At 30.9% G+C, this 22,691-nt stretch overlaps 1 protein-coding gene across 1 annotated transcript; it reads right to left on the bottom strand.

Moving 5' to 3' along the window:
- Positions 1 to 909: 909 nt before the first annotated feature.
- LOC134250010 (adhesion G protein-coupled receptor L3-like) lies at positions 910 to 21,930 on the bottom strand. The gene is made up of 27 exons (XM_062732349.1): positions 21,361 to 21,930; positions 21,104 to 21,198; positions 20,677 to 20,922; positions 18,602 to 18,667; positions 16,399 to 16,542; positions 15,976 to 16,143; positions 14,359 to 14,460; positions 13,540 to 13,634; positions 13,196 to 13,399; positions 12,976 to 13,044; positions 12,585 to 12,702; positions 12,382 to 12,486; positions 10,785 to 10,857; positions 9,151 to 9,268; positions 8,941 to 8,990; positions 8,584 to 8,704; positions 8,184 to 8,284; positions 7,885 to 7,987; positions 7,182 to 7,359; positions 6,937 to 7,006; positions 6,012 to 6,078; positions 5,730 to 5,842; positions 4,734 to 4,860; positions 1,772 to 1,813; positions 1,518 to 1,640; positions 1,197 to 1,224; positions 910 to 1,088 (listed from the first exon to the last, which is right to left on the bottom strand). Coding segments are annotated over exons 1-27 (2,907 nt in total). The 5' UTR covers positions 21,363 to 21,930.
- Between the last annotated feature and the right edge of the window lie 761 nt (positions 21,931 to 22,691).

Here is a 22,691-nt window from a genome sequence, read left to right as displayed (position 1 = left end):
AAAAAAAATAATTTAATATTTAAAAGTAAATGCCGAAAATATATTTGCAAAAATGGCTTCAAAAATATGTTGTCGCAAAAAATGCATGAAATGCCTTAATTTGACAATGTATATCTGTTTGTATGCTTACCTTCTAAAGAAAGCAAAAAGTCGAAAGGGGCGTTTCTGAATAGGTTTGCAGGGCTGTGGTCTTAATGGTGCATTTAAATAATTATTATATGCAAAGAGACAGTAACCAAAACAAATCTTTTGCAAATGCATCAACCATACAAGAATAAATAAAACCACATGGATATTTGTCCCCTGTTTGACTTCATATATTTTCTCCTTAACGTAATGGGTTTGGGAAAGAGACACGTGTACGACAGACACAACCAGTTCTTAGCATACCAGACATTGTATTGCACTTACAATATTATTTTGAAACTCAGTTTGATATCTATATATTTAAAAAGTATATGATTATTGCATTTTAATTTCGATTTCCTTCGTCGTAAAAGCAACATCTCAGAAAGTGTTCAAGTGGTCACATAAAATATTTTTAATGTAATATTACAATAAATATACAACTACCTCACGGAAAACTCTAGATTTGAGCATGTGTTAGTTTCAAATTAACTCAATGAAATACAACTTATTATTAGATGAAATTAATGTATTATGAAATTTAAAAAATCTAACTTGTTTTTTTTTTTTTTTACATATATCTAGATGAATAACATTTATTTTATAATATCAACTCGGATTGTAGAATGAAATTAGAACGTGAAGTATCACACACATTGTTTCCCTACCCTTTTGAATCCAGACAAACACAGTTTTTTATCCACACACACACATATATATATATATATATATATATATATATATATATATATATATATATATATATATATATACATATATATTTTATATATATATATATAAAAGAGAATTAAACACTTCAGAGACAGGTAACGAATTGCTGCACGGTTCATTTGTCCTTGAAATAGCTTTTTTTTGCCTGCAATCTTCACAACTGTCCTGGTCTTGTGGTGTCCAGTCGTTGACGATTTTTGAGATTCGGACCATTCCATCCCCAGCTACATCTGTTTTATATGCAATGGAATAATATTCACTGATTTAATTTCTTTCTTTTCATTTGTTGTAATGAGAAAATGAATGAGATACAACCATAAGATTTAAAAAAAAAATACCTTCATGTTTTTTCGGTTTGTCTGATACCTGAAAAGTATATGAGAAAAAAATGTTACTTCGCGTAAGTAAGAGGAGGCAGTCAACTATTATTATATAAAGCTAAATATATATCTTTTGATATATAGGTTTTAGACATTTAACAATTATTAAATATTGTATAATTGCTTTTTAAAAATTAACAAAATCCCATCATTTTCAGTCTTTTAAAAATAAAAAAAAATCTTACTTTCGATTCCCCTACCCCTCTTGAAAAATACAAAACAAAACATTCCACTGACCCTTACAAGTTAAGTATTCGCTGTGTTATAGATGACGTTTACCTGAGACATTTGTACAGTTGTGGTTATCTTCTGTTCAGCTGTCTGATTACTGGACCCTGTGGATTTGTGGCTGCTCGAGGAAGTCTCCAGGAATCTGAACTTCTTTTTATAGGCATCTCGTAACTATGTAGATTAAACACACCGAATAAATTAAATTTTTCCACTGAAGAAGGGGAGTTATTTTGTCAGTGAGGGATTGAACCAAACATTTGATAAAAATGGAAAAATAAAAGAAAATGCTTTAATGTTTTTACCTTTTTATTCAAAGGAACATGTATGATGAAAATAAGAAGACCCTACAATAACAAGAGGCCCAGGGGCCACAGCGCTCACCTGAGCACATCATGTTAAAAGAGATGAACCCCCCCCCCCTTCCAGGCGTTCATCATTTGAACAAACTAGAATCTACACTACCTGAGGATGATTCCATATAAATATCACTAATCATAGCTTTGAAGTATTTTAAAAGGTTTCCCTATATATCCCTATGTAAAACTTGAGTCGGCCATTTTGGCCCCACCCTAGCCCCGGGGGTCATGATTTGAACAAACTTGAATCTACACTACCTGAGGATGATTCCACATGAGGTTCATCTTTCCTGGCCCAGTGTTTCTGGAGAAGGATTTTTAAAGATATTTCCTATATATTCCTATGTAAAACATGGGTCGGCCATTTTGGCCCCACCCTTGCCCTGGGGGTCATGATTTGAACAAACTTGAATCTACACTACCTGAGGATGACTCCACATGAGTTTCATCTTTCCTGGCCCAGTGGTTGTGGAAAAGAAGATTTTTTTAAGATTTTCTATATATTCCTATGTAAAACTTGGGTCGGCCATTTTGGCCCCACCCTTGCCTCGTGGGTCATGATTTGAACAAACTTGAATCTACACTACCTGAGGATGACTCCACATGAGTTTCATCTTTCCTGGCCCAGTGGTTGTGGAGAAGAAAATTTTTAAAGATTTTTCCTATATAATCCTATGTAAAACTTGGGTCGGCCATTTTGGCCCCACCCTTGCCCCGGGGGTCATGATTTGAACAAAATTTAATCTACACTACCTGAGGATGACTCCACATGAGTTTCATCTTTCCTGGCCCAGTGGTTCTGGAGAAGAAGATTTTTAAAGATTTTTCCTATATATTCCTATGTAAAACTTGGGTCGGCCATTTTGGCCCCACCCTTGCCCCAGGGGTCATGATAAACAAACTTGAATCTACACTACCTGAGGATGATTTCACATGAGTTTCATCTTTCCTGGCCCAGTGGTTGTGGAGAAGAAGATTTTAAAGATTTTTCCTATATATGCCTAGTTAAACCGTGAGGCGGCCATGTTGGCCCCACCCTTGCCCCAGGGGTCATGATTTGAACAAACTTGAATCTACACTACCTTAGGATGATTCCACATGAGTTTCATCTTTCCTGGCCCAATGGTTCTGGAGAAGAAGATTTTAAAAGATTTTTCAAATATATTCCTATGTAAAACTTGAACACCATTTTGGCCCCACCCTTGCCCTGGGGGTCATGATTTGAACAAATTTGAATCTACACTACCTAAGGATGCTTTCACATGAGTTTCATCTTTATATATATATATATATATATATATATTATATAAATATATATATTTATATATAATATATATATATATATCCCCTTGGAAAAGGGCGTGGCCCTTCATTTAAAAAATTAATCCCCTTCACCTAAGGATACTTTGTGGCAAGTTTGGTTAAAATTAGCCCAGTGGTTCTCGAGAAAAAGATAAAAATGTGAAAAGTTTACAACGACAACGACTACGACGACGACGACAACGACAACAACAACGACAGACAACGGACAAATTTTGATCAGAAAACACACAAGCCTTGATCAAATGGGCTAAAATTGGAAATGTCAATAACTGAATAATTACTCATGGATGTTAAAAGAGATGAACAATATTACCCTTGTCTTTAAAGAATACCGTAATCATGTCCTTTTAAATTCTAAGCACCAAAAACACGAAAAAAAGAATGGCAATTATAGTTGCAATATTATTAGAAATACATACATGTATATACAATTGATTTTGATAATATTGTCCGTGTTTCATAACGCTCCCTTATAAGCCAACCTGTTTTATATTATAAAGCAGAATTTAATACAAAGCTTCAACAGAAAAAAAACTGTTCTTTCATCAATTTGTTTGTCAATAGCTTGCCTCGTTTTGGTATTGTTGATACGTATAGTAGGCTATTGCATATCAAATTTACTGGGAGACACAAACTACATGTGAAGGTAGTGAAGGAATATTTTTATTTATCGTGCCGGCATATGAATTGAACTTACTAGTGTAAATAGAAGATATGTCGTTGATTTATTTTAATGTTTACTCGAAGGTAATTGCAAGTATACTTTTCTTGTGTATAAAGTTTATAATAAATTCTCCTTTATACGAATATAATTTTTAATATGCTGATAATGTAATAGTATCAGTGTCGATGGGAGTTTCGATACATTGTCTGAAGAACCGCCCTCTAAAGACCATATTAGATATTATCAACCATAAACTCAAGAATCTTGAAATTATACACTTCGGAAAACTAGTATTTGTGTGTCCTATCAGAAAGTTGTTTTAGAAAAATATTTTTGACCAATGACAACGTATATAAAAACACTTACAAGGGTGATTTTTATTGAAATATTGCTTTCATTGTGTCAAAAAGTCTGAGGTTTAATATCAATCTATTTTTTCACTTCTGTATTTTCGAAAGACAGAAGGATTGATATTTTCATATGTGTACTTTGAATCAAAGTAGAAATAATCTTTTTGTTGTTGATTTATAAAAGGTCACATTCAATATACCTGAATGTGGAAGTTAAGACCACAGAAAATATTTCTTTTTCCTTAATAGAATTTTAAAATAAAATATTCCTCCAAGTTCAGTAAATTAACACAAGCTTACAGCAAATTGCCAGCTAGGTACAGACATTTTGAATTTGCTTCGTTATCAGCATAATTTGTTATATCCGTTTTTCACAATATATATATATATATATATATATATATATATATATATATATATATATATATATATATATATATATATATATATATATATATATATATATATATATATATATATATATTAACCCATGGGGAAAGAAAATAGATTTGCTGTAAGTAGTAATTCGTTTTAAGCGTGCTTACCGATGCAATGTACAAGTCATATTTACCTGTAGAGAACTGCTTATGGTGAAGAGATATTGGAAAACTTCTGTATTTTCATTTATCGATAGAATTCCAAACACCCAGGTAACACCAAGAACTGGAACAAGGACTCCAAAGTTTTTCAAAGCCATTCTACGATTAAATATTCAAAAAGCATAATTTTACAAAATTAATTTAAAAAATATGACGAGTAAATTATTTAACTTGATTTCACTGAAAATATTGCATGACATTTTTATCTTCAACACGCATTTTTTTTTATAGTTCTGCATACTCAATAAACCTAATAATCATGAATAACACTTCATTTTTTAAAAAGACATACAAAATGATAAAGAAGGATTATTAGACTAGATATACGTTTTACACACCCTATACATATATATACATTTAATATGCATGTCAAAGCACTTATATAAAGTACAGCATATTTGCAAAGTGTCTTACAATAGAAGATTTAGATTCATATATGGAATTTATAAGTTAAACAAGTAAAAAGTTGATAACAAAAGGAGCATCACAAAATATCATCCATCTCAGATTCTCTTATGGATTCCTCTCCGTGTGACCTAACTGCTTTGAAGGGGAAAAACTTCCAAATTCTACTAACGGCATACATGTTCATAACTACTTACAAATTATGCGTTATAAAATTGTTATATAGGTGTTATATTACGTGAATTTCTTAGGAATTGTGATTATCACCAAAATATATTTAGAATATTCCTGAAGAATTCGCTAAATTAGTGAGACATTTTAGCGATTAAAATTTACGGAAAAAACATTTAAAGGAATTTTTACCCATTCGATAAAAAGAAAAGGCAAGTAAACTAAAGGTCATTGTGAATGTAACTCTGCTTTATATCGACGAATAAATGGAACAAGTCTACAGCTTCCCCTTTTATAGCAGTAAAGGTACTCCACACACAAGTAAGAGGAGGAACAGTACCTGAATATTTGACTTTGAAAGTCTGGTTTTAGATTGAGTTAAAAATACCAACCGGGCTTTAGCTGAAATGCCTATAGTTTCCGGATTTTGTGATGTCTGTGTCGCATATCCTTTCATTCGACTTAACGACACTTTCAATAAAGCCAGAATAATAATGAAATTTATCTGAAAGAAATTAAAAATTTTAAATATAAGACATACCCCCTTTCGTTATTCGAAAGATCAAAGACAAATTGTTAATTCAAACGGATTCATAAAGAGCAGTTTTTATAATCAATTATATATTAGTATATTATATATGATGAATATTTATTGATTTTAGTTAAAATCTTACAAATATCACCAGACAAACAGGAACAACAAAGAAATAAATAGACCCAGTCTCAACAGAAAGCCAGCAGCTGTAAAAAAAAAATAAAATAAAAATGTCGTTCTTTAAAGTTCATGAATGACATTAATGGAGATAACGAATAGTATTCAGGCTTTAAAGTTCATTAATAAGTACAAATCAGGAGCAGACCAAATATGGACCAATAAAACATCATAGATATGATCAGGTGTCATTGAGGAGTGAGCATCCCCTGCCGACCGGTTACACTCGCCGTGTGCTCAAGGCAGGGGGCCATTAAACTTAGACGAGCTTTATTTTTGATCTCAGTCTCACTTTTTCACTACCGATATATATTTCATTGGTTAAAGTGAACCAGATCAAATGTGAGCTCGTCATAAGTTTTATGGACCAAGGCTTTGTCATGATCGGGGAAAAATGGAAAAACTCGCCTTCACTTATTGTGTTAATACTGGCCTAACAATTAGTATTACAAACTTGAGTCTGCATATGACTTAATGATTAATGTATCTGCTGACAAGGTCATTGTATCGACCATATAACTTACAAAAAGATAACTTTAAACGAGACTGGATGTATTTGTAAAATTGTTAAAACACGTATTAAGAAGTTTTTCGAAGAATAAAAGAAAAGTCAAAATTAATTTTAATATATGGAAACTAAATTTAATACATGGAGATTAAATAAAATGTCAAATGAGACAAATATCTATGTGGGCAAAATCCATGTTTCGAAGCAGTGAGTTTATACATAATTATGTATACGAATATAATCTTTAATAAATAATGTGTTTACTAATCCAAAGACCTACGCTTTTTAACAAATCTAATACCGGTATCTTGACACCTTGTTGATCCTGGATAATTAACATCCAATTAACATCCATAATTGTCTCAATTAAAATTCTTACTGGTTTGATAAATGATATGTTTGGTGGAAGAATATTCCAAGCGTTGTTAAAGATATAGCAAAAGGTATTCCTGTAAATAGAGGAGTAATACAGGGTAATTGCAAGCTGACTAAAAAGTATTGAAAAAAGATCAACACAATAATTAATCTTATTGAAACAAAAATCAATTTTGTTAATTTAAATTCTATTCTTTAACATACGAATAAACATCAGTCGGTAAAAAACGCAACATATCGGAAACTTACCCCAGCCGAAACCCATAAACAAGGGCATATTTGATCTTCTTGAAAATCTATTCGCTAGACGTAGCCAAATCGAAGCGATGACAATATTCCGGAAATAATATATACCAATGCATTGCATCATACTAAACATGACCAGTAGCATTGAATGCAGGAAAAAGGTGATTACTGTGCAGGCAATCTAAAATTGTCAAAGGAGTATTGCTAAATGATAGGCTAGCGTCTCTGGAAGAAAAGGTTTTTTTATTTCAGTATTTTTGAAATTGTACAATTGCAATGTTGTGAGGCTTAATCATTTTCTTATATTTTTTGATTAAGTTTTCAAATATTGAAAACTTCATAAAAAAGCCACAGATTACAGTGGTATGGAAAACAAGTCAATTGAAATTATTCATATTTGGAATTTTTAAGTGTTTTATTTAATCAATTTCATATAAATATTCATTTCCAGGTACTGATATATTATCTTTGAGTTTGTTGAATATATATCATACACATTGATGTCAATGGGGTTTGTTTTGAATAAGATAATTAAATATACTAAGTAATGATATCCCTAAGAATATCTTTAAATTATCTACGACAATGATGTCAACATAAATCACCTTAAAATGAAAATTATTGAACTTAAAAATGAAAAAACTCACATCAACAAGGTTGATTTCTTTGTAATGTTTTTTTTTAGTTGAGCGAAAATAATACAAACCTCATTAACTGATGCATATGTCTCCACGATGAAAAGCAGATAGGAGATGGACAATGCCACACATAGATTCATCAATAAGATGACCACTTCACTTTTTAAATATCTATAAAATTCAATCATTTCATAACGACCACCTTACATTAAATTAAATATTAGATTTTTTTAAGGAAAACATGTTATGCTATAGCTCTTATAAAAAATAGTTTATAAAAAAACCGCCCTAAGTTTCTCAACAATTTGAACCTTTCACGAATCTTTTTTCATGAATGTAACTATTTAGTTCAGAAAAAAATAATTACCTCCAAACTAGGATATGCATTATCACAGTCAATGATGCAAATATAACTGAAATGCAGCTTCCTATCAAAGAAATTGTAGAGAGAAATTCTGCATCTGCTACCTTCAATAAAGTAAAAACAATTTTTCACTTGAAATTAATTTTAAAATGATAGAATAAAATGAATTTACTTGTACCCAAATAGATTGTATGAACAAACAAAAATTGAAAAATGAGAGACAATTATGACTAAATTTCTAAGAAAAATACAGCATTTTTTCTCTATTGACTAAAATTTATTTATCATTTGGAGATAATTTTATAAATATGTAAGAAATATAAAATGTCAATGAAAAGAACCTATTAGGAAAAATATTTCATTTCTAGACTTCGTTAAAAAACATAAAGTGTTATCCACTTACATCTGTATCCAAACTCATCAAAACAGCAAAATTTGTAAGATGGTTACACTGACAGGTAATTTTGTTGGAAGTAGATTGTGTAAGGTCACATCCATCTGTATCCCAGCCTCCAAGTCCATTTCTTAAACAAGGTTATAAATCATGAATGCATATTAAGTATGAACTGCTTCACGAACAATATAAAAAAATTAAAACGTAATTAAATTTTGCTAAGGAAAAAAAAAGATTTGAAAGATCATTGTAAAAAGTTAAGATTGGATTATCTTTTTATAAAAAAAAATCGAAAAAAATATCCATCACATCTGTGCAATTAATAACAACTCTGATTAGCAAGAATTTTTATTGTGCCATGTTTACCTTGAGGAGAAGTTCCAGTAGACACAAACTGAGGACGATATGTCACCTGTCTGAACAAGATGTCTATGGTTAGTGTGATTTATAAATACAGGCTGTTTTATTATTCTAAAAAAGAAATTTTGTGAACTTTCTAATTTTTTTTTTTAAAAGTCTATCGATTTAGTTATATTTTTTATATGTTTAAAATGACAAAAGAAATGGTGAATATACCTTATTCATAGGTGAAAATGTAAGTGTCAGTGGAGGAGACAAAATATCAGGAACCGTGTTCAGTGTAAATGACAGTATTGGTGTGTTGACAACAGGCGCTTTCATGGTCATCCTAGCTCTAAAAATCCCATAGCAGCATTTTTATGTGATGAAAATGATTTGTTTAATATTTTTTCATTTCGTATTATGTATTGTTGAAATGACTTTTACAGACTATTTAAGTTAAGGTTTCACCAAAGGTCAGCGTGTTCAAAAATTTATTTTTACAATTGCTCCAAAATTATGTGAGGTGTAAAGTTAAAACATTTACAATGTATAAATATTTCAGTGAATTACAGATAGAAAGTGTCATTTGAAAACAAATATTTAAAAAAAAAATGATTTGAAAAGAAAAAAAATTAGTAAAAAGTTTGCATATCTTTTTTTTTTAAAAATGCACATGTTTAATGCTGTACTTTTAGTGAAAACCATCATTGCAGAAATAATATATGTTTATCAATGAAGGGCAAGTTGGACGTGAATGATCTCTGAAAGGCTGTTATTGAAAGCATGATATGTATAAAAACAAGACCCTATAAAAATCCGCCATTTGCATTGTACTTTCGGTTTCAAACCTTAACATTTGGACAAAATAAATAGGGAAAACAACTTTCCATAGGCTATCGAAGTCCTACTTGCCCTTCATTGATAAACATATTTTGTTTCTGCAATGATGAATTTCACTAAAAGTTCGGATGTACTTAGGTGTATTTTGTAAAAGTATATGCATTTTTTAAAAAGAATTTTTCTAGATAAATATTCTTTTTTAAGTATTTGTTATCAAGTGATACTTTCCATCTGTTAATCAATGATATATATATAAACTGTAAAAGTTTTAACATTATAAATCATATAGTTTTGGAGGTATTGTAAATATAAATTTTTGGACATGCTGACCTTTGGTGAAACCTTAATATTAGCACTCTCAGACATTAAAGGGTTTTAAAGAGATGATTTATTCTTTCAAGAAATTATCAAAATAAAGTAAAACGATTTCTAAAAGAAGATATATTTAATGCATTAGTCATGATTATACACACAAGTACTAAGAAGTTAATATTAAAATTTTCTTGTGTTTCTGATTGACAATATCTGTAGTATTTGGAGATCAACTCTTTCAACAATTTATTGGAATCTCATGGTACCAATTGCGTCTCATTTGTAGCAGACCTATTTCTACATTCATATGAAGCAGAATTTTATCTAAACTTATATACGTGAAATGAAGAGAACACTTTCTGTGGCCTTCAACTCGACAGTTAGATATATGGACGACGTATTGTCAATTAACAATGGTTATTTTCATTCTTTTGTAGATACGATATATCCCGGTGAGCTTAAAATAAAAGATACCATAGAGTCTGACACACCTGCTTCTCATTTAGATATTTTACTTGAAAAGGACAGTAATGGTAATCTAACAACTAAGATTTATAACACACGAGATGAATAACTTTTCATTTGACAACATCACTTACTTATGCGGCAGTATACCTTCAGCGCCAGTATAAAGGTTTCATATCTCTCAGTTGATTCTATACGCAAACGCATGCTCTACGTATGAACAATTTTTAAAAATGGCTTACTCGACTTACTTTGAGGAGTTGCTCAGTTTTGTAGGAAGTATATTTGCAATTCTTTTGTATATAACGGCCGTATAAGAATTTCCTAAAAAAAAGAGTAGACAGCGACATAAATGTCTTTCAAAATTAAGGTAAGTCACTCCTGAAATTTGTTATATCAAGGATTTTTTGAGAAGTATATTTTGGATAAGTACTCATAAAGTGTAACTCAAAATTGCAAAGAAAATAGGGGGCCAGTGTGCATCCTACTGATTTACGGTACATTTAAGTTGACCTTTTTGCACTTAAATTTCATCTCTTTGGTTAATTACTTTAACCCTTATTAAATTTGATCAGATGTAAGCATGGCAATAAATATAATCTTATTTTACGTAAAATAGTTTGAATAATATTTATAATTAAACAAATCTTGCAAATTAATGCGCGTAAATCATTGTATGACCTTTTTGCACTAAAAAATAACATATTTGGGGTATTAAAAAATTTCATAGGCAATAAAAAATTTTCTTATATCAAACTTTTCACGACTTAAGAGCTGATCAGTCACAGGTATCGAGTAGTTTAAAATAATGAAAGAAAAAGGTGGGGTCAGTGATGTTAATTTTGAAATATTTGTCAAAATATGTGATTTTCAGGCAAAAAATGGTGTAAATTTGATCTTGACTTCTTTAATATATTTTCATTTTTTGGAAAAGTTTGTTGAGGGAAGGTGTAAAACTTGGTCTAAAAATATAAATTAAGACCTATATTAAATATTTTTAGCAATATCAAAACGGAAAATATTCTCCGAGTAAAAGTATGTGAGGCTAAATTTCCATTACATTAAATTTTATAAATGTGCAGATTTGCAGAATTTTCTGCTAAATATCCTTCCACCAAAAGAAATAGTCCCTCATAAATCTTGCTTCTTTGTAAAATTTTGAGCAGCTTTTTCTTTGAATGTTAAAAAAATTACATTGTTGAATTTAAATATGTTATAAAAATTGAATTTTAATAAGTAGTTTTGAAGTAAAAGCTTCTGCGTGAACTTTTCTAAAAAACTGACGAGTGACTTACCTTAAAACATGAATTTTTTAATGTTCTATATACTATTTATAACATTGTTTTGAACAAATATTTGATAAAAAAGTTTCCAAAATTACCATGTTCGTTTCAGTATATGTTATATGGATATAAACAATGTTACCTCCTTTAGATGGTTAAGTACATCATCATCTACAGAAAACTTGGATTTAGTCCATATATAGACTTTGAGAACAATATTGTTATTCCTTTAAAAGATTTAATTTTGATCATTATCCAACAAACCTCCCTACTTATAGTGCTGATCCTTAATGTTGATTGGGATGGGGTTAGGTAGCGTGCGGTGTTGAGAATGTGGAATGGATGATTTGGGATTCAAGATAGGGCAATGACAAGGATAATGGTCTTCTACCCAATCAAGCACCGTTTTACATCTTGCAGCCAAACAGACGTATTTAAGCATACATTTGTATTTATAAGTTTATTAAATTTTCAAAGTATTAGATTGATCTCCTGCGTGTGTCTTTGAAGTTTATGTAGATTATTTGCGATGGTACTATTTTTTGGAATTATAGTCAAACTATACCTGTAACATTTACATCCTGCTGAGGCAGCATTAGAAACGATTCTTCTGAAGTCTCTTCAGGAAAAGTGATGTCTTGTATTGAATCTAGTAAATCGTGTTTCACTTCTAAAGAAAAGAAAATTTAAAACTCGAATTGTTTGCAATTAAATTGTTGAAATTTGTTTTCGCGAGAAATAAAAGAAACAATAAAAAGCGTTTCTTACCAAAGTTGCTTCCATTAAATCTATCACTAATGTTGGAATTCCGTCTCCCTTGTCGGACATAAACACTGAACCTATCTACCAAACTCATCACAAGTTCAGCAGAAGATAAATCAGGCCTCTTTTGTAAAAAGGGGAATTTAAGTCAATCAATATATAGACATAATACAAGTCTTTGTCATTTTTTTAAGTTAACAAATGCTAGGGATGCAAAATCGTGTGTTAAGGTGACTCAAGACATCCACGTACAATGATGATTCCACAGTGAAAAAAATCAAACAAATTCTACTTAATAATGATAAATGGATTTCATGACTCAGTTTAATAATACAAACTGCATTTGATTAGGCATTATATTAAAGTTCAAGTTTGAAAAAAAAGATTGAAAGCTTACCTCTGATAATTGAGTCCAGGCATCCTCATTTCTTGGAGATAACAAATTGTCCACAGTTACGAAAAAGGACTTAAAAATAAGAAAACAAACGACCTCATATCTTTATCGGCAATTAAGGATCCGAGTCAAATACAAGCATCATATATTATTTGTAGATCAATGCCAAAAAATATACCGGGTATGTAAACAGCTTAAAATTTGTATCGTTAAATCCAAATACCCGTTTATAATTGTTGACCATGCTTCCACTGTAGTTTGTAAGGCGTACAACTCTCTCCAGTATATTCACTGTTCTGTTTAGATCACCAGGATTATTTGTTCTCCTAGTAACAACCTCCGTCTCAGTTAAGGTACTGTTAATTACTTCACTAACGCTAGTGTCGTCTGCCGTACCATCAACTAACTCGGCGTCAATATCATCTAACTTGTTATGTAAAATATTCAATGTTTTAATAAAGAAAGATATTTTTAGAAAGTTTCTAAAAAGATCAGTGAAGAATTTGTCAAACTTTATTGTAAAATTTATTCTATATGGAAATAAAAAATACGATCTCAGATATCTACCCTCTCTGATATGACATCAAGGTTATCATCATAGCAGTAGGAAACGTCTGTTGAATTCCACTTTCCAGAACTAGTGCAGAAACGTGATGAGTTTCCTTAGCAAAATAATAACACAACCAGTGACTAAAGAAATAAACATCAATACACAAATCTTTTTTTTTTTTTGTTAAGAGTTGAGTCATGTTTCACTATTACAAAATGTTTCACTCTAGAAAGATACATGTATTTACTGTACATGTATACAGGGAAATTTTCGCCCCAGTTTTTATTTCCGCCCCTTTCGCCCTAACCTCGATTGGGTGAATTAAAAAAAGGGGCGAATTCAAAGAATTCAATAGAGTTTCTTAAACAAAACTGTGACTTGGTGAATTTAAAACTTGGCATAATTGTTTAACATTTTTTGTCCGTTTTCTTTGTTCGTAACCATCTGTTTCTCAAATTGTTTATTTATGTACGAAAAATATAACTAAGAATCAAATTGATGTATAATGTTGAATTAATAATCTTTGTGGGGTTTTAAATAAGAAAGAAAAAAATAATGAAGATGTCAGAAAGACATAAAGAGGTTATCAAATTATCAAGTTATATGTATCCCCTGATTTTTATTCTTTTGTATTACAACCTACCGTTTTGTCCATATGGGCAAGATCCATTCAATATTGTGTTTCCAAATGTGTATAATGTTGAATTAATAATCTTTGTGGGGTTTTAAATAAGAAAGAAAAAAAATAATGAAGATGTCAGAAAGACATAAAGAGGTTATCAAATTATCAAGTTATATGTATCCCCTGATTTTTATTCTGTTGTATTACAACCTACCGTTTTGTCCATATGGGCAAGATCCATTCAATATTGTGTTTCCAAATGTGTCAGGCCAGTTTATACCGTATTGGTCGACGTTCGATTGGCATACTATGTCATCTGTTGAAAAAGATTTGAGCTTCATGTGAACACAATTTGTATAAACTAATTTTGCTTAATTCAGCAAATGTGTGTTTCGTAATCAAATTAATAAATCTTAAATTCTTCCTTCAGCATTGCAGGTTTACGATTCATACATGGTTATAGCTTTTAAAAGTAAGATAAAGTCCTGAAAACGGGGCATGATTGGTAAAATGAATTTGTCCGCCATATTCCTTCATTCAGTTGTCATATCTAAGAGTCCCCATATAAGCCGTTTATTTAGACACTGTTCAGTGTAATGAGTTGTCGCCTGGAAAGAGGGACGTATGCTACATAGTACTCGGTAACTATAAAATAACTACATGTTTGTACTTATTTCACGACAGGAGCAAACTATACCAAAGAAATTTACAACAGTTGTTCATGTCAGTGCAGTATACAAAGAACGAAATACGCGTAACTGCACTAAAAAGTAAATAAATGCAAATTAAGATAACGAGCACGAACACCTGTTGCAATTCCAAGCCGATTCCTGTGAAAACTAGAAAGTCTGCTATTGCAAGCAATAGCGTATGTCGCCCCGAACTGGACAAGACTTTCATTTTTTCATCACTAAAACAATACCCATTAGCTAAGCTTGGAAAACCATCAACTCGAATCTCCCCGTGGGGATCCGGGTTAGAATAGGTCCTCAGTACCCCCTTGCTTGTCGTAAAAGGCGACTAAATGGGGCGGTCCTTCGGATGAGACCGTATAAACCGAGGCCCCGTGTCACAGCAGGTGTGGCACGATAAAGATCCCTCCCTGCTCAAAGGCCCTGAGTGCCGAGCATAGGCCTAAATTTGCAGCCCTTCACCGGCAATGGTGACGTCTCCATATCAGTGAAATATTCTGGAGAGGGACATTAAACAGTATACAATCAATCAACTCGAATCAGTATTTTCAGTACTTTGATAAAAATTTATAGTTAAAGTTTTTTCACTTTTCCCCTGTTTCTATGGAAACTATTGACAATTTGCAATTTTTAAATGCAACACGCACAATTACAGATACTAATCATTACATAATAGAATTTCATTAAGAATGTTCAAGGAACCAGAGAGAACACTCGCGGACAAAATTAGTCATTTTGAAACTGAATGACCACACAATACAACTACAACCAGTGATCCTCCTTTGTGGAAAGTTCCAGGAAGATTGTCCCAGCCATCTCCGAGAAACAGCCCGTAGAACAAAAACACGCGTACAATCGCAATATGTCTCCTGACTTCGTTCGGGGCGACATAATAAAGCGGTAAAATGTTACGAATGCGACAGGTATACAGCAGAACTTATATCTTAGATACATATAGGATATCTAGTATGGCGTATGCCTATATCGGAGTCATGTTAAGCTTAAGTTTTTAGACGATATCAATATGGCATCAAATTTGATTATTTAGTTTTTTGTATATAAATACTTTGTAATCTTTGTAAATTATTAGTCGGCATCAGTGCATAAATAGATTCTTATCTTTATGTTAAATTATGTACCTGCAGTATATATATTCACTTCAATTCTTCTAGATTGACTTGTAAATACACTGTCGTTCCGATTACTGTAGCAGTGGTAACTCCCTCGGTCAGACACCACCGATTTAAGTTTCATGAACACTGAGTAAAACTTATTTGTTGTGGCTGTGAGTATCCAATCTCCAAGTTCTAAAAAAATATGACGAGAATTAAATTACAAAATTAACTTGTCATACAGTTACGCCAAAGTATAAAAAAAAAATGCTGATTGGAAGAAATAGATAATGCAAATGAAGTGTGTGTGTGTTTTTTTAATTTTAATATATATTTAAAGGGATTTTATATTTATTTAACAGAAAAGAATACCATCATGAAATTTCTATTTTGAGGTTAAAAGAACTTTTCTTCGTAAAATCAAGACTTGTGCATGCCATTCTTACTCACGTGAAGTAGACGACGGATTGAAATTTATTACCGGGAAATCTGTTTCATGCGAATTGTTTGTCCAAAAGCATACTAGAAATATCGGAGAACCCTCTTTTATAACCAATGTACTTCTCTGTGCTTTTAGAACGGGTCGACTGAAAACTTAAAGAAAAAAATTTAATTTACATTAAATTCAAAAAGATAAAAGAATATACTTAAGATTTTTTTTATCAAACACAGCAAAAGCGTTTTTGAGCCTTAATACTGTTTAAGATAGTCATTGTTAAGTTAAAACAAAGTATTATATTGAAGTTGTATAATTTTACAAAGCAAAACGATTAGGGGAAAAATACCTAAACTATTTTTTAAACAAAATTTCTTATAGAAATTCTTTTGTCCATAACTGTCAAGAGGCTTTCATAAGACTTACACATACCACATTCACAATGAATTATGAAATTAAAAGATAAAAACTCGAATTTGTAAGTTAAGTTTTTAAAATTCAAAATGGCTGTCTGAAGTAATACCAAGTATCGACAACTCTTAAGTATGGTCTGTGTGAAACGATCATATAAAAATAGAATGATATAAATGAATTTCATTTTTATTCTGTATGCTTTCACATATATCATGAAAAAAAGTTTACAACAGTTTATATCAAATTTCTATTCAAATAAACCTGGCTTAGCGCTTCATCCAAATACATACACTGTATAAAGCTCAAAATAAAAAAAAAACATTTTTTTTAAAAAAATGTTTAGTGTTATATGTTACGGAAACTATAATAAGTTCATGGCTATATTCTCACTTACAAGCAGCAAAATACATAAAAATGAATACATCATCATTTCTTATCGATGCAGATAACAGCCATGAACTATACTTGATTATATTTTTATGACAGAGAAATAAATATGCTAGAGGGATTTAAAAAAGTATTTGGTAATCTTTGGAGAAATAATGGCCACAAACGATTCCTTTATCAGCAGACAACAGTCTTTTAAATATATTATCTTATTAACCATCATTAATTTTCGATACAATATTCACTCTTTATACTAAACAATGTTCTTCAAAAGGGTTAAGTTCATACATGTGTGAATTCTATTTGCAATGTTCTTGCAATTCTTTACTGCCCTTTATATATATATATATATATATACTTTTAAAACATATGTTAAAGTACACTATAATAATTTCCCTGTTGTTATTAAAGGGATCTTTTTATACAGATATTTAAAATTCAGTATTGTAAGGAAGTACATGTAAGTATATGTTTCGGAAATCCTATACGGATAGATAACTGTAAGTATAATTATTATCGTTATTACACTGCTAATAAAGTGAATGAATAGTCCCATTTTAAAATGAAAGAAATTGAATCCAACTGTTGGACGGGGAGACCGATCTCTCGGATAAGACTGCATAAACTGAGGTTCAGCAACATGTAGTTTTGCAACTATTTATATGTTGACACGAAAAATATCACTCGCTGCTCAATTACTCTTACAGAAAAATTCACTCTGCTCTCTCAATGCTTGTATCTCTGTCAGTTTGTCTGAATAGAAGTCATCTGTTGATGCCATTGACAATCTTGAAGATTTATTGGTCGAAACAGATAATACTTTCTGATGTGGAATTATAGTTACAGGAACCTGTAATACCTTGCCAAAGAAACTTCAAAATTGTTTTTAGGGATCCAACTCCTCTTATTTGGCAGGCTACGTACCTTGAATAGCACGAAATTCGAGCTTTCCAGTGTTCAGATTTGATTGAAAGTGCAAAATTGAATTAAGTATTTTGTTTTTTGGTTTGTTGCTTTTGATAATTTTCATTTATTATGTGCAGTTGCCTTCACTTGTTGGCAGAGAGCTGCAAATATTGCAACAAGCGTAATTGAGCAATTAGGGATCTTTATGTGTCAGTATGTACTGCAAAACTAGTTAGACCTCGGCTTTCGCGGTTTCATCCAAAGGATCGGTCTTAACATCCCACAGTTGGATTGAATCCCGTAAGGATTGACTCTTTACTCTTTGAATCAAGAGCAGACGCGGTACGATTTCAAAGTTAGTAGCAATCAGAAGATTTTGTTTATAAAAATGATTTTATATTCATTTTTTATATTTCCTTTGCAGAATGTAGAGATAATATTAAATAATACTACTGATATATGTATTTGAATGCAATTCAAGAATGCATAATTAAAGATTTTGCATTTTACCTGTAACAAAAGCTGTTTCAAAAACTGTATGATTGTTGGCACTCATCACTTTAATTGTCCAATTGCCTGTTCAAAGGGAATCGATCTACACATATGTTGCGAACTAATACACAAAGTATGAACGAAAATAAAATAAAATATATAAATGGATTAAAAGTTCATGAATAAAAATAACATTTTTAATGCATTGAAAAATGTCACTTATTAAGGACTTAAAATTGTTGATATGGTTTTCAAAATGTATTTTAAAATGATATGTGACGATAAAACGGTTATCATGGACAAACGTTCCATTCAAAAAACAAATTGAGAACGGAGCAAACGTGCTTGAATAAACACCGTGATGAGAATCTGAATTTATGTATTCTTATGCTTATAGGCAAGCTCACCGCAGCTTGTTTTTGCTAATTTTGTATAAGTCAAATAAAACACTTTCATAGAGATGAATAATGTCATTTATTAATATGACGGTATAAATGTAAACAATTTAACTGCTAATCAAAGCTTGTGAATCTGATCCCCTTCTTGTTTGTTAAATTGTTTACATTTATACCATCATTTTAACAAATGAATTATTCATCTCTATGAAAGTGCTTTATTTGATTTATACAAAATTAGCAAAAACAAGCTGCGGTGAGCTTGCCTATAAGCATAAGAATACATAAAACAACAATTTTTAGAATAATAATTGTATTTATGCATTGAATGCAATAACTTAGTTGGAGGTTTCCGGGAGGAGTAAATTGTGAAAATTCTTTGATCCACGCCTTGGTTGATGGATTACATGTAATAAAAGGTGTAAGGTCACGTGGTCAGCTCAGCGAGTCATTCAGTGGTATTGTGATAACCCGCATGCTGACCACGCTAACATCAGGCACGTTTGTTTTGAAGACCCTCCTCCACCCCTGCACTCCTTCCCCTTAAAATGGGTATTAATGTGTCATGTTAATCATTTATTTGATTCGTTCTGACTCGACTTGTTTAAACTGTTTTTATGTACATGTATTTTGTTTCACTACTATCCTTGGCCTATTTTGTTTTGATGTGCCACCTTTTTGCTAACTTTTTCATATGATGTTTTGATTGTCTTGTTTTACAGAAACTTTTTCTAGTCTTTTTTGGGAGGATCAGACATTATCATAATTTGCCTAACTATTACAACGCCCGCAATTACTTATTCTAAGTTGTCAATTTCAACCATTTTTGAGTACCTGTACATAAAATGTACTGTATGAGGAAAAAGCGGTCAAATAATTGCGGATTCGATCAGGACTAAATATGTTTGGAGTGATAAGGTTGGGTTAATGCAGCCTAAATTGAAAAAAAATATATATGAAAAACTTCACCTTTATGCAAATTAGCCCATGTATTCCACTATCGTTGATGCCCTGGCATACTATACTAACGAGATAGTGATTCCTTGATTAAAGAAATGTTTCCCATTGCAGACACGAGTCAGGTAGAAGGATGGAGATACATCGTACTTAAAACATTTAAAACCGTTTCACATTATTTATAAAAAACGTTGAGAAAGGTTTTAATTGTTAATAATATACATCTAATTATCTACCAAAATCTTTAATTTAATACCTCTTTCATAGAAATAACCACTGGTTCATACCAAAGTGTGGAATTATTTGTTAACATAATGAATTAAACAACACGGCTTTGAAAATCTTCTTTAAATTAACTTAAACATAAGCGTCAATAAGCCGCTTTCGTCAGTACAATCTGCCCTTAACATTTTTTTTTTACCTAAATTACTCATTTTGAAAACCTTCAATAATTTGTGTGAAAAATGTCCACGTGTAAGCGGGAACATTTTTAAAGGTCAATCTGTATTAAATTTTACGAGTTAAGTTTTAAAGTTTTCATCTTATTAAAAGTAATTGTTATAACAGTAGTTTTGTTCATATATGTAATACGAGTAAACGCTCGCTACAACCGGTAGTTTGTGATAAATGACAGGATATCCTTTAAGATGACTGACGGAAGTCTTTCCCACTACTTCATGCTTAGCCTCTCAAAACAAGAGGATGTTGTATCCTCAAAATAAAACGTAAAATTTGTCTTACCTGTGTCAATAAGTTTCACACTTTTAACATCCATAGTAATTACGATGTAGGACTCGTTTGCCCGGGTGTAGTTACTTATCACCTGGCTCTCAAATCTTTTATTGCTGGGAATCATTCTTTCATTACGGAACCAATGCCAGCTACTTATGCTTTCATTTCTTTTTGAGATTATCGTTGCTCTCAATTGTATTGTTGACCCTTCGTGAGTGATTATGCGTTGGTCTTTCAGGCTTATTCTTACACCATCTGGAATTCATATCAAAAGTTAAAAAGTTATTAAAGTTATCATTTGACCATTAATTTATTTTTAGAATGTTCAAATCATTTTTTCCAGAAGTGGTAAAATTAAGAAAAACAATAAGAATTATCAGTTCTGTTAAAATGTGTAGTTTTCAAATTGTTAATTAATTAGAATATGGCGACTAACTGGATACAGAAAGAGCGTCAATGAAGCTGTCTTGAGCATGAAATATAATCACAGCTACTACATGTAAGAATGAAAGGAATTCGAATCCCTGCCTCCTGAAATATATAAAGCACACATTGCTTATAAAAACTGTGAAAAAAAAAATAAAATGATAATTTAACTAATTTCAACTTATTAGTCAGCATTTTCATACGATAAGATATATTTTAAGCTAAATAAAACTTAAATTGCATAAAACTGAAAAGATATATACTTACATTTTTTGTCGACAAAATATTCCAGTTCGATATCAAGTTTCTTACCACTATTTAACTTTATTAAGAAACACTGCATTCACTCATTTTCTACCTCGGTGACGTTAACATTATCTTATATTTTCACTTGTCGACATGACATCCTGTATCGATACAGAGATGTTATTGTTCACTTTACCGCATAGTTAAGGATCGCTTTCTTTTCTTCGAAGGAATGTTTACTAATCGTTTTTTTTTTTTTATCAAATTTGTTTTTGACATAGCAAATATATGGAAAAAAGAAATCATGTTTGCAAAAATACATAATTATCGTTGATTTTTCTGTTAGATTTACAATGAAAAATCCTTTACTTTTTAATCATTAACAGCTAACAGTGTATACGCTATCAACAGCTACATGTAGCCAAGTTTATAGTCATCATTCTGTTAGTTTTATAGATCACAATGATTTTGTCAGCATAAACCGTATGAATGATATCTTTAGGATCCTTAAGTCAAATGCTGACTGGCTTTTTTCGTACAAATCATTATGCCATTGTTTAGATACTGATTTGTAAACAAATGCTTGCGATGTTTCCTGATCATGCCAAGTAGCAAAGGATAATACTTAACACAAACACATTTTGAATTTAAAACAACAACATTTTTATAAAATATTTAAGGATATCAGATCCTCAGCCAGGAAGGATAACTCCAAAAATTAATTTGAATTGCATCAAAATGAATTTTGAAAATGAAATTTTTTCATGCAACAATTTTCATTTTATTCATCTTTTTAAGATCAAGGTTTTTGGAAGTCTTAGAAAAGGTCTTATAAAAGTTGACATTTTTACCCTCTAAAAGTAAAGAAAAATTAATACAGTTTTAAAAAATAAGATCTTCTTGAATCCAGCCTTAGATACCAATGTTTATTTGCATGACATGAAATAAGAAGTGATTTATGGTATCTTCCAATGATAGCAAAAGCCTTTTACACTATGTATTATTAATAGAATACTTGACCGAAATAGACGACAAAAAATACCAAATAAGTATAAAAATCATGACAATTTCTCTTAATGCCTGGATACCTATCGTTTTTTAACATAAAATATATTTGTTGATCAATTTGCAATTAGAAAATGTATTGCTGATATTCAAATTCGCTTTTTCTGCAAAAATATTGGAGATTTGACAATTTTCCCTATATAATATGATTTACTTGAATCTTTAACTTTAAAGAAATACTGTGCATAAATTTACATGACTTTGTGGATTCAGATATACTTTTATGAGTATTTTTGATTACTTAACTGCTTATTTTATAAACTGAGGATCGGACTACCTTAAGGCCC

This window comes from Saccostrea cucullata, unplaced genomic scaffold, assembly GCF_032062105.1.
Source record: "Saccostrea cucullata isolate Sc308-1 unplaced genomic scaffold, CSIRO_AGI_Scuc_v1 ctg1019, whole genome shotgun sequence".
NCBI lineage: Eukaryota > Metazoa > Mollusca > Bivalvia > Ostreida > Ostreidae > Saccostrea > Saccostrea cuccullata.
Note: the sequence above shows the minus strand (reverse complement) of the source record. Positions and strands in the feature narration are given on the sequence as shown.